We start from the raw sequence: 13,682 nt of genomic DNA on the forward strand, positions 1-13,682 counted from the left end.
AAAATCCTTTATTGCAGATGCTTCCGTGCACAAATGATGCAACGAGCACCTATATGGCTCTGTTTCTCTTTTTTTCCCTGTTGTGAAACCAAAAGTAAACAATAAGTATCAACAAAATGATGAAACCATAACTAAAAATGGTGAAATCAAATCTGGTTACATCAAGTAAACACACCCAACAGATATATGTAACCATAAGAGGAGATGGTGAAACCAAATATGGTTTGATCAAAAAAATGAAGACAATATAACACGCCAACAGAAAATTGTCTTCAATTTTTTACTCAAGTTCGACAAGGGAAAAATGATGAAACCATAAATGGTTTCATCAAAAATACCATAATTAATCAACACACCAACAGTTCTGGTGGAACCAAATTCGGCAAGGGAAAAATGATGAAACCAAAAATGGTTTCATCAAAACTACAAGAATTAATCAACACACCAACAGTTCTGGTGGAACCAAATTCGACAAGGGAAAAATGTCGCATCCAAAAATTGTTTCATCAAAATGACCAGAATCAACCAACAACAACGAACTAGTTCTAGTGGAATTAAATCTAATAGTCGGGAAATGTAAGATTTGTTCATACCGACCATTAATGAACAATAATCAAACAAAAATATGAACAATAATAAATAATGATCTTATTATTGATCAAACAACATGAGACAAAGGATTCGATTTACCTTTTGGAGGATTTTTAGTCATCTTGTTGAGTTGTTCATCTTTGTTTCTCTCTTGTTGAGCATTCTTCTTCACCATTTTAACCAGTTTTTGTGATTTTTTTTTTATTTTTTTTTTGAATTTAGGGCATAACTTGTCTCGATCTATAATTTCTAATTTCTAACAATCCATATTTAGAGAAAAAAAAGGTTCCAGTAGAAGAAAATGGAATTGGAAGGGAAATAAATTTCGTAGATCTAATTTTTTTTTTCCCGAGAGATTAAGAAAGAGAATTATACGAACAGGGGGTTAGTCCACGAGTGAGTTGGAGGGAGTTTAATGTATTTTGAATCTTGGGGATTTTGAGGGAGTGTAAGAGAGTATAGGGAGTTTGAGAGAGTTTGGTGTGTTGAGTGTAGGGAGTTTGAGAGACTCTCCCAAAATCTCTACTTTTTTGAGAGATTTGGAGTGAGGCAAAAATACACTATAAACTCCCTAGAACTCCCCAGAACTCCCCAAAAAAAACAAACTCCCTATCATTCTAATTTTTACCACTAACAGGGAGTTTAAGAGTTTTTTTCAAACTCCCCCACGACTAACGGGATTTTCTAGGGAGTTGGGGAGACTCTTCTAAACTCTCCCACGACTAACGGGGATTTTGAGAGACTCACTCGAACTCCCTCACGACTAACGGGAAAAAACACAACTACACCCAACTCCCCCAACTCCCTTGAGGACTAATACCCTGGAAGATACGGTGGGGGAGATTTGCCGTTTGTTTCCGGGTTGAATAAACGGAGGGGCATTGTAGACAGTTCTGAAATTTTGGAATTTTTATTCCTTTTTTGTTTTGGTGGAGTTATCTTATACGGATGTTGACAGCCCTGGGATCGTAACGCGCGCATTAAAACCAAAATTTTAAGAAAATAAATAAAGTAATTTAGGGAACACACTCAAATTGTTTCGTCTTTTTAATTCGGGAATATATATGTCACTGATTGGCGCCATTTCAACTACCCTAGCCAGGTTTGTCAATTAGTGAGATCGAATCCCCTCACTCACTCTGTCCAATTGACAAACCAAATTAAGCCGGCCTTGTATCTTCTCCTGTCATTTCTTCAGTATGAATTCTTGTACTTCCATAAAACCCTATAATCTCTTCACGAAATCAGGGCTTCTCCTGATCCTAATTGGGAATTTCATCAGTCATGTGGTGTTCAACATATGTCACCCCATTCAGTTTTCTCATCTTCTTCTTCGGTTTGTTGTCTACTTCTCTATCATCTACTGTTGGAGTTGATCACATTTCTCAGCTTCTCAAAATTCAAGACAAAGAAAGAGCTTCGCCTTTAGTTCAAGTTGCTGCTGCTCAAGGGGTTCTTCGTAGGCTCCTTCCATCTCATTCTTCGAGTTTTGAGTTCAATATTGTCTCTAAGGTTTGTGTTTAACTCGAACTTTAAGTTACTTCAGTTTCAATTTCAAATCCATTTAGTTCCAAATTCATTAAAATTTTGCTAAAAATTGTAGTTAAACCCCCAAATTTAAAATTTGTGCTTTTGTGAAATGATTATAGGAGCTGTGTGGAGGAAAATCTTGCTTTGTTATCAGAAACCATCCATCTTACCGGACAAAAGGGGGTCCTGAAATTAGGATTGACGGCTCAAGTGGGGTGGAATTGTCAGCTGGTCTTCACTGGTATCTGAAGAATTGGTGCGGGTCTCATATATCTTGGGATAAAACTGGTGGTGCACAACTGTATTCAGTGCCTAAACCAGGATTGCTTCCCCGTGTTCGAGCCGCCGGAGTGTTGATTCAGAGACCCGTTCCTTGGAATTACTACCAGAATGCTGTTACGTCTAGTTGTAAGCTACTTATTTCTGAATGGTTTATGTTCCAGTTAAATTTGGTGTCGCTTTTACCAATTTAGTAAGTACATTTCTGTAAATTGCATTCTGGTTTGTTCTTTCTGTAGACACATTTGCCTGGTGGGACTGGTATAGGTGGGAAAAGGAAATTGACTGGATGACTCTTCAAGGTATCAATTTGCCTTTAGCATTTACCGGGCAAGAGGCTATTTGGCAAAAAGTATTCCAGGTACATTTGTTCACATTTCTTGCGCTAAGAAAGTATCAGATCTTGATGAAGACTCTTTTCCCTTAGGTTCTGTAGCACATTCAGAACAGTATTAACGCCTTGTATCATTCCATTTTATGTAGATTTTTAATATCAGCAAGTCAGAGTTGAGTACTTTCTTTGGTGGACCTGCATTTCTTGCATGGTCACGTATGGGGAATTTACATGGGTGAGCTTATAGGCAGTTTTGAATTTGAATGTGATGTACTTTTACTCTTGCTTTTGCTTCATACATTCAGAAAATAGGAAAAATCCAGAACTGTTCACAGCCATTTCTTAGTTATATCATTGTTGTGGATCCAACGCGTACAATTTGATTTTCAATGGCAGGTGGGGTGGGCCACTACCACAGAGTTGGCTTGATCAGCAATTGTTTATGCAGAAGAAAATTCTTGCTAGAATGTTTGAACTGGGAATGACTCCAGGTGCTAACCCGTAATCTTACGAATTAGTGGGTACTCTTGATTACCAAACAATAACTGTTTTGCATGTAGTGGGAAATTTTGAGGTGCTGGTTGTATTTCGTATTCTCTGCAATGATGTTTTAGCGCTTTTCTTGTGTGGTTTTCAGTTCTCCCAGCCTTTTCTGGAAATGTTCCTCCAGCATTGAAATCTATATTTCCGTCAGCAAAAATAACACGCCTAGGAAATTGGTCTGTGACATCTCTTTTTGAGATACCTGTTCCATACTTGAAACTCAAGTATTGATTTGCAGCATCCGGGCTTTATAACACTCGCTATCTATTTGAATTTGCATAAATTTCTTCACGTTGCTTCAGGTTTACAGTCGGCGGCGACTCTAGGTGGTGCTGCACATATCTTCTTGATGCAACTGATCCCTTGTTCATTGAGATTGGGAAAACATTCATCGAGCAACAACTGAAAGGTGCTCTCTCTCTCTCTCTCTCCCCCTCAATCTCTACTCCCTCCCTCCTCTCCCTCTCGTGTGACATTTGAATTGTTTTTCTTATCAGAATATGGTAGGAGCGGCCACATATACAACTGGTACAATTGCTAATAAATGCATCTAGATTTGTTCTACTCATTGTACATCTCATTTCTTGAAAATAACACTTTGAACCCCCAAATTTCCACCTGTTACAAGACAAATGTTTGCTCCACTTCGAATTCACAGTGACACTTTTGATGAGAACACTCCTCCGGTGGACGATCCAGGTTACATCTCCTCTTTAGGTGCAGCAATATATAAGGGAATACAAAGTGGCGATGCTGATGCCCTTTGGCTAATGCAGGTGCATTCTTAATTTTCTAAGTAACTTTTAAATTTTAATACGTAATCTGCATACATGCCCCCAAGTACATCATCTTGACTTCCGAAAGTCTACTTGCAAGTAATTTTCTAAGAAAACTATCAATCTATTCTCAGGGGTGGTTGTTTACATATGATCCATTTTGGAGGCCACCACAAATGAAGGTAATCTCAACATTTCCACTATTATTAACTGGTAGACCACATTCCTTTCAGATACTTCATATCCGATTCAAATGTGTAGCACTCTTGATGAGTTACTGTTGGCAATGTTCACATTTCAGGCGCTTCTGCATTCCGTTCCTATTGGGAAACTGGTGGTCCTTGATCTATTTGCTGAAGTAAAACCCATATGGATCACTTCAGAGCAGTTTTATGGAGTTCCTTACATCTGGTTAGTTCTATTTACTTCCTTTCTTTCTAGCTGTGTTTTATCCTCAGAAAGTATAATGGTATCTGGCCTCAAATACAAGGGAAAGACAAGAGAACTTTCTCACTGCTATAAAGTGCTACTGCCTTCATTCACCTGACTTCTATACCTTATTGTTAACAGGTGTATGCTGCACAATTTTGCTGGAAATATTGAGATGTATGGGGTTCTAGATGCAGTAGCATCTGGACCTGTCGAAGCTCGTATCAGTGAGAACTCAATCATGGTAAGTTTTTATAAATACCACTTGCAGTTTTTCATTGTGATGGATACCGAGGTATGCTAATTCTGTTTCCAGTATTGTGTAATCATTTTCGATCTTTCCGTAGGTTGGTGTGGGAATGTCCATGGAAGGTATCGAACAGAATCCCGTGGTATATGATCTAATGTCTGAAATGGCATTTCATCATAAGAAAGTTGACTTAAGGGTACCGTGAAAATTCATAGAAGTTCCGTCTTTATCTGATGAACTTGTAAAACGTTCTCAACTTAACCATTTAGTTGTTTCTCTTCCAGGCGTGGATTGATTTGTATCCAACAAGACGATATGGTAGATCAAATCCATTAATAAAAGATGCGTGGAATATGTTGTACCACACAGTTTATAACTGCAGTGATGGAGCCTATGTAAGTTCCTGAATTGTCATTGTTATTGGTATTTGGTATTCATTAGCTTTTTTACTTAACCATCCAGCAGAACTATCCTATAATTAGCAAAGATGTTTGTGACATTTCATATCTGTTTCGCTGAAACAGGACAAAAATAGGGGTGTCATTGTGTCGTTCCCAGATGTTGATCCGTCGTTTTTTTCTCTAGAAGAGATATCCATTACAGAACCACCTCATGGTTTAATTGAACAAGTATCTAGCAGACAATCAAAGAAGAATGTGAAGAATTCTTTTGAGCAACCACATTTGTGGTATTCAACTGCAGATGTTATACATGCATTAGAACTTCTCCTTGAAAATGGGGCTAAACTATCAAAGATTCAGACTTACAGGTTTCCTCATCTCATTTCTTGCCTCTGACAATAGTGCAAATCCAGAATGAGTGTTCTTAAAGGTTTCCTCATCCCATTTCTTGCCTCTGAGAATTTCGCATTTTACTCATGGCTTTTCCCATTTCCTTGGCTCTGGCAGGTATGACATTGTTGACCTCACACGGCAAGCATTGGCAAATATGCGAACAAAGTGTTCTTAAAGGTCATACAAGCATACAGAATAAACGATATCGGTAGAGTTTCTTTCTACTGACAGCATTTTCTGGATGTTGTGAGTGACATGGATACTCTTTTAGCTTGCCACCATGGGTTTCTTTTAGGACCCTGGTTAGAGAGCTCAAAGAAGCTTGCTCAAAACCCAGAACAGGAAAAACAGGTAGACTTTCTTGCTGCTGCCTGTATTCGTAATAATCGAAATCACTTTGTGAATGACAGCACAGTAACGGAAACAAAATCTTTGATTCATTGTATACAGTTTGAGTGGAATGCAAGAACTCAAATTACAATGTGGTTTGACAACACAATGAATGAAGCCAGTCTACTCCGTGATTACGGAAACAAGTACTGGAGTGGACTCCTACGAGATTACTATGGTCCCCGGGCAGCTATATATTTCAGATACTTGCTGGGGAGTTTAGAGAAGGGTCAAGAGTTTTCCTTGAATGAATGGAGGAAGGAGTGGATCAAGCTGACGAATGACTGGAAGAATAGTAGAAACATATACCCAGTGAAAAGTACAGGTGACGCTCTCAACACCTCTAGATGGATCTATGACAAGTACCTTAGGAACAATGATGTACATGACCATGAAGCTTTTATGGAAACTGAAGTTCTAACTCAAGCATGATTGAATCCTTGATATCTATGTACAAGCATAATAGTTGTCTGAGCAGACGTGCTAGGCGTTGGAGCTTCAGGCATGCAATATGTGCATCTTGTTGTGGTATTCTCGCGGTTGCACTATGATGAGACAAATCACTAGTCACAAAAATCATGGTTCTGTTGTTTGGCACACTACATCGATAGTTGTGGTTGGTGCTCTTCATGGGTACCCTATTCTTGAAACTCCACACAGCGAGAAAGCAATTACAATCTTTGTTTCCGGAAAAATGATATTTTTTATTTTTATTTTGTTTTTACAAAAAAAAAAAAATGTCAAATTGTAAAAGCTTGATTACTTTTTACAGTCATCTTATCTTACTGTTGGCAGTGGTTGGCCTGGCTAGGCCAAGGCATCATCATAGTGGGTTTCCATGAACCAGCCAGAAAAAGTAGAGAACAAGAGCGAGTGGGAAAAGTTATAGTTTTTGCCGCCACGTTGGAATAAACAAGAATATCCAACCGCCTTTAAGGTTTCACACGTCAGGTACTGCGTGTGCTTTTTGGTCAATGGTCTTCGCCGGAACCCTTAGAATTTTATTTTATTTTGATTAGAATCTAAGACCTTTCCAGTGGACCACAGTGGCACGATATACGGCCTCTGGCGGTAAACCTTTCAGGGTTCAAACCGGGAGACAAATTAGCCAGGGGAATCTACCGCAAAATACATGAGACTAGAAGGGTGGTTGGAACTCTTTTCTTGAGCACCGCTGCTTTCGGTTCAAACAGTGTTCTAGAAGTCTGATTTTACTCCTTAAATTGTTTGAACACGCAAAGATCAAGGCCTTTGATTTTATCGTCAACGCGGGTATTAATTACATATACAAAGATTTCAAAGCCAACAAACCCCTGACTATTATAAATAAAGCTTTGCATGGTCATTCGTTCAACAAACAGCTCTATAAATCCAACAACCAAATTCAGAACTTTGTTATATTTTTCTGATCTCTGAGAAAACTAGTCTCACTCTTGATCTTCAACTACAAAAAACTCGTTGATTTTCTTAAGTCATGGCAGGACACGATTCAAATGGTGCATCATGGGCTGATCAATGGGATTACAGCAATCCAGATCCGGTATCTGAAAACAAGAAGAGCAGGAAAAATACTGTGACCCTTGGTGGTGGGGGTGAAGGAACTAGGAAGAAAATTGGAGATGGTTTGGAGAAAACTAAAGGAGTTGCGGTAAGCGGTGCTAAGAAAGTTAAAGAAGGTGCATCTTTGGGGTTTCAGTGGGTCAAAGATAAGTACAACAAGAGAACTCAAAAACAGTAGTAGTATTATGAAGTTTTTTCTTGAAATATTTTCATTTATTTTCTTCTTTTATGTAATTTTATTACATATATGTTATCTATTCTTTGATCCTCTGTTGGATTTTCTTTTCTGTTTTTCTTGTAGTGGTTTCTTGATTATCATTTTTTTTTTGTTGTAGTTTTTCTTTGTTGTACAAATTCAAATTTGAGTATATATTATACATAATGATAGTGTTTTTCTTTTTTTTACTGTCACCGAGTTCCAGAGATTGATCACTTTTCTCTTGACTGAAGGAAAAGTTTGTCAGATATTTTCAATATTGTTTGCCGCTACGCAGAGTTTACGGTGATCGATCTAACCGGTCAGGTCGTAGGGTCTAGGGGGCAACGTCCCTAGCAGAGTCCGAGACAACGTCTCGTGGAATTTTTTTCTGGTTTTACTTTGGAAAATCTATAAGTTTCCTTTCAAACTTGAATAAACTCGTCTCTTCCCATAAGTCACCATTAATGGCTTTTGGAAGCGTCTGTTGGTGATGAAACGACATAACCAACAGGCATGAATATCACTATAAGTAGCGAAGACGTTCTCCCATTCTTCACAATCAATTCAACTTGTTTTCTCTCTTTCTAAATCATCATCAGAAAATATCTCTCGTGTGTTCTTGGTTGGTCAAGGGGTGCAAACCTTGAATCCAATTTTTCTGTTGTAGGGCTTTCATTGTATCCTGAAGTCATTATTTCACATACCTGTTGCAATCGCCAATTAATATTGGGAAGGTAGAAATAATCGTTTAAAAGAAATCTATTCGAGCCTTGAAAGTCAACAATTTCTTTTCTGTTTATTTCATCCTCTCATTTTCCAACAAAACTGCACTTTTGAAGATGGTGGTGCAAAATTTAACTGACAACTGGATTTGAATGCTTTCTATAGCTCCTTCAAATTTGAAAAAATTTGGACGGTATAGATAAAAATTCAAAACGAACCGTGAAAGATACATTGATTAATAAGATAAGGCACAATGGTTTTTAGACATAAGATAACATTATTCAGTTTACATTACTATATGTTTATAATTATTCTTTTTTTACATAAATTCTCCTAACATTTATTTTATTTATTTTTAAATGGGTAAGATGGTGTCTTGGCGGTACCACACAATCCATGTTTACTTCTAATACCACGAGCCATCCGGATATAACCATTTTCACCCAATTTATAGGGAAATGCTAGACACACCGATCTCATATCACGCAAAGAATCCCGATTGGGAAATCAACGGTAAACACCATTCTAAACATTTAGATCCGTAATGGGGCATATGTGGGTCCTATTTGTAACAACTTACTCTACGAATATAAGAATTTTATTTCTTTTTAACCGGGTAGTATGCTGTCTTGGCGATACCGCACAATCCTTCTTTACTTTTAACACCACGACTCATTCGTATATAACCTTTATCACCCCAATTCATACCCCACGAGTTTTTCACAATCCAATACTTGCTCTCTTTTTTACTTCCTCCACCATATCCAACTATTGCTACACCATGACTCAGATTATCCTCACAGTCGCCAGTGAAAATTCCTTCAGAGTAAAACCGAAAGGCTAAGTTCCCCGCATCAATAGCTGTTGAAACAGGTTGTTGGGAAACTACTGCTTCAAGAATTTTCTCGTTATTCGCAGGTACTTGTTTATAACCGGTTATCGTCACTAAATTTTTTCCAACTGCTACTTGCTTCTTTTTGCAAATGTCGTCTATTCCACTATAAGGGTATCTTGATTCATTAGTTAAACCATTTTCTTTGATATAGTCATAAGCCAGATTAATTAATCCTCCATCGCATCCTGGTTTTCCATAAGTATCATTACCTCCATTATTACAATCAACAATTTGCTGCGCTGATAAGCTCACCAATTTTCCTGTTTTAATCTTGTTTATGCCTTCCACCGCAGCCACCGCACTGAAAGCCCAACAACTTCCTATGTAAAAATAAAACAAAAAACAAAATTATACTCCCTCCGTTCTCTTTTAATAGGCCAGTTTCTATAAATAAAAATTTCAAAAAAATAGGCCAGTTTCCTAATTGGGAAAGTCAAATGTTATTTTAATTTTTGGGACCACTTTTCTTTTAACTTCTTTTGATGACATGTGTCATGTGGACCACTTCACTTTAATTCTTTTGCTAACAAGTGTCATGGGGACCATTTCATGTCACTTCTTTTATTGACAAGTGTCATGAGGACCACTTTCAATGATTAATTCTCTTAATTTCCTTAAATTTCACTAAAAACAAAACTGGCCTATTAAAAAAGAACGGAGGGAGTATATAATATGAAATTTAGGGCATGGAAAAAAGAACAAAAGGTTGTGTACTTTTTTTATTTCAAAATAATAACATGGTTTCATGTGTAATAATGTTATTATTTTCAAACGGAGGGAGTAAACTAGAATAAATGAAAATAGAAAAATTTGCTCATAAATTTGAAATGAGTTAAGGTAAAAAACAAAAATACCACAATTGCCTTGATCCTTGACTCGAGTAACTGCTCTTTTCTTTCTCCAGTCTACACTTTTTGGTAATTTTGTAGACGCATTCAACTTTCTTAAAGCGTCATCACTCACAATCTTGACGCTAGGAAAAGTTTTCAAACCCAAATACTTAGCTTTAAACTCCTCATTAGTCATATCCGCAAACTTGTTATCAACCAACTTATATGACAGGTTCTGGGAGTTGACATTATCTATTAACTTTATATTAGACTGGTAAGTCTCAAAACGTGATAACCACTCTTCAGTATTGTAGAGGCGGTTGTGCCGAGCTAACCATCGAGTGTACCTATTTTTCATTTGGTGCAATTCGTTGTTTGCAGCAGAATATTGCTCCACGGAAAAGAATAAAACAATAATTACTATAAAAGCTTGCACCAGACATGCTTGATTTAGGATGCTATGATAATATGCCATGTATTTTAGTTGAGATGAATTCTCAAAAGAAAATTGATATTGCCCATATGTACTGTATCTATCTATATATAAACATATAATGAATATAGAAAGAAAGAATTGGGACATACATTACACGCACACGCAACTTATATTTGGTACTAACATGTATTTTGTGCTTGTCATTCCTCTCATATGTGAGGCTAGTGATGGAGTTGTGTACTTTTGGAATTGGCAACAGATTTTGATTTCTCTCCTTTTAAATTTTGCGCATTTGGATACCAGAAGCAGGAGCGCTCAGAAACAAAAATATTTTGCTTCACAAAAAGTCGATTTTTTTGCTTCTAAAAGTCGTTCTGAAAATTTTACATCCAAACTAACTTTTTACTTTTGTGTATGCAAACGCGCCATTAAATTCTATAGAATAATGATGCACGTCTTTCTTTTTAATAAATAAACCATGAAAAAGTTACAAATGACACAAACCAAATACATACACGACGTGAGAAACGACTTTCATAAAAGCTAGAATCTCGTAACTAGAATCCAACAATAATAACCGGGCCGTTTTGTTGGTATAGCAAAAGACCAAGAGAGGATTATTGTGGATATCAAAGCCGTTTTGTTGTATCGGTCAATTCCAATAAAACCTCTTAGAGGTTTTACATTTCAGGATTTGGTATTCAAATGGGATGATCTGATGCGAAAGTAGAGTTTCCCTCTTGTTTGCGGTTGTTAGGACCTTGTTTTGATTTTTTGTTGTCTCTAACGTCTTGTTTTTCCCTTTTTTTTTTTGGTTACATGGCTGGTATGCCCAGCAACTTGTAATCACTCTTATTCTTTTATTCTAATATACTACTATAGTTTTGCCGATCAAAAAAAAAATAATCGGGCCGTGTAACAGTAATACTAAATCTAAAAGTTACGGTAACATGGGTCAAGCTAATAATAGTAACTCCGGCAACATCGGGCACACTAATAATAGTAACTCTGAGTAATGATACACAAAATTATCATTTTTTCTTTTCTTTTTTCGTTGATGGTAGTAGCTTAGTAGGGGTAAATCGGTACCCGAGATGGTTCGGGCAATGCATTTGATTCCGTTAATTCATCTTGCCAATTGTAGGTGCATCTGACTGTACTCATGAGCAGATAAAGGGGTCCCAGGCCCGCACCAAATTTTGGCAAAAATACCTGCTTCGCACTAATAAGTGCTATTCCCCACCCCCACGAATGCTTGAGACGTGATGCGCAAATACTTTGTGACGTCATTTCCTAAATTGTTTGCTCTTCACAGCTTCCGTCTAGTTTTATCTACCCACCAAATAAATGAGATTAGTGGGGCAGATGGAACTCTTTTCTTCAGCAGTTAAAGCCGTCTCTGCTTTCGGTTCAAACAGTGTTCTAGAAGTCTTATTCAATTCCTTAAACTAGAGTATAATTGTTTGAACACGCAAAGATCAAGGCAGTTGATTTTATTGTCAACGCGGGTATTTGGATAGAGACGCACAAAAAAAATCAAGCCAATAAACCCCGACTATTATTATAAATAACCATTTCAAGTGTCATTCAACAAACAGCTCTCCAACTCCAACAAAATCACAACTTTATATTCTTCTAAAAATCTAATAAAGAACCAGTCACACTTTTGATCTTCAAGAATCCTCATTCACTTTTGATCTTCAACAGCAAAACGTATTCGTTTCCTAGTGATCGAGAAGAGAATTCTCTAAGGTATGGCAGGAAACGGTTCATATGGTGGTGCATCATGGGCTGATCAATGGGATTACAGCAATCCGGATCCTGTTTCTGAAAACAAGAAGAACAAGAAAAATACTGGTGGTGGGAAGAAAGTTGGAGATGGATTGGAGAAAACTAAAGAAGCTGCTATAACAGGTGCCAAGAAAGTTAAAGAAGGTGCATCTTTGGGGTTTCAATGGGTCAAAGATAAGTACAACAAGAGAACCCAAAAACAGTAGAACTATGAAGAAGAAAAAAGGATCTTTTCTTGTGAAGTATTTTCGCATTCATTTATTTTTCATTTCATGTAATTTTGATAGTTTCTTCTTTTCTTGTAGTGATTTCTTGATATATTTTCTTTAGTTTGTCTTTGTTGTATAAATTCATATTTGATCGTTATACATAATAATAGTAATATACTGTCGTTTGAGTTTTAGAGATGGATCAATTTTGTTGTTTACGTTTTTGGGATAGTATTTTAATTTTCAAATGTTTGTTTAAATATTTTTACACCGGCCATGGATTGCTTTTCACTTATAGAAGTTGCCAAATTTTACCTGAAGACTTGGTTTTGTTTGTAGGATAGCAAGTAGTGTTAACAAAAAGATTGGTTTTCTTTTTGCCAATGGAGAATCCGCCTGATTCAGCCCTTTAATACATAATACAAGAGAACAAAAATATTGTCTTGTGTAGGTGCTTAATGAGTTCAATTCTAGATAATGCTTTCAAGTCAACTGTAATCATGCTTGAATTATAGCTTCTGTTTTCATAAAAGCTACATTGCGCTCTGCGTTTTCATGTACAAGTCTGCTAGTGGTCTGAGTTCCATTCTAGAGTGTATGAATCTGTGTCTTTGACTTCTCTATCGCAGTAGCGAATCCGTGACTGCACATCAGCAAACTCCTCCTTCCTTGTAACACCAAACATAGCTGATACTAGTCCCCGCATTACCTGTAGAACAATTAAGTAAAACAAATAAGGATATACCAAACTACAGTAACTAAATTTTTATATCATTCAATTAAGCTGTTGAACTGCAATACTTCGTCACAAGCCATCTCCGTGTGCCGATCATCTGATTGCTTCTTGGGGACTGCAGCACCTTCCTCTACCTCCTTTGATTCCTTAGATGCTTTTTTCGGTTTCTGTACAAGAATATAAGCCATTTTGATTTATTAAAAGAGGCATCAACAATATAGACAGTTCCATATTCATGTGTGCTGAAAAGATTTTGTTTTATTGGATGGAAGATACCTTGCATCTCCAGACGATTGGTGCATCATCCATCTCGTCCGCAGTCAGCTCTGACAAAGGAAAAACCAAATGAGAAGGAAAATAAGCATTTCTGAACAAATGGAAAAGACA

At 37.0% G+C, this 13,682-nt stretch overlaps 3 protein-coding genes and 1 pseudogene across 3 annotated transcripts; 3 read left to right on the plus strand and 1 right to left on the minus strand.

Moving 5' to 3' along the window:
- The first annotated feature begins 1,711 nt into the window (after positions 1–1,711).
- LOC113334215 lies at positions 1,712–6,701 on the plus strand (annotated as a pseudogene).
- A 383-nt stretch (positions 6,702–7,084) lies between these two features.
- Positions 7,085–7,882, plus strand: LOC113334216. The gene has a single exon (XM_026580552.1). It carries the CDS (start codon positions 7,391–7,393, stop codon positions 7,652–7,654), a length of 264 nt encoding a protein of 87 aa, XP_026436337.1. The 5' UTR covers positions 7,085–7,390; the 3' UTR covers positions 7,655–7,882.
- An 842-nt stretch (positions 7,883–8,724) lies between these two features.
- Positions 8,725–10,619, minus strand: LOC113333897 (ervatamin-B-like). Its single transcript, XM_026580263.1, has 2 exons — positions 10,148–10,619; positions 8,725–9,613 (listed from the first exon to the last, which is right to left on the minus strand). Exons 1-2 carry the CDS (start codon positions 10,596–10,598, stop codon positions 8,997–8,999), a joined length of 1,068 nt encoding a protein of 355 aa, XP_026436048.1. The 5' UTR covers positions 10,599–10,619; the 3' UTR covers positions 8,725–8,996.
- A 1,514-nt stretch (positions 10,620–12,133) lies between these two features.
- Positions 12,134–12,755, plus strand: LOC113334227. The gene has a single exon (XM_026580558.1). It carries the CDS (start codon positions 12,314–12,316, stop codon positions 12,554–12,556), a length of 243 nt encoding a protein of 80 aa, XP_026436343.1. The 5' UTR covers positions 12,134–12,313; the 3' UTR covers positions 12,557–12,755.
- The last annotated feature ends 927 nt before the right edge of the window (positions 12,756–13,682 follow it).

The sequence above is a fragment of the Papaver somniferum genome, unplaced genomic scaffold (assembly GCF_003573695.1).
Source record: "Papaver somniferum cultivar HN1 unplaced genomic scaffold, ASM357369v1 unplaced-scaffold_135, whole genome shotgun sequence".
NCBI classification, from domain to species: Eukaryota; Viridiplantae; Streptophyta; class Magnoliopsida; order Ranunculales; family Papaveraceae; genus Papaver; species Papaver somniferum.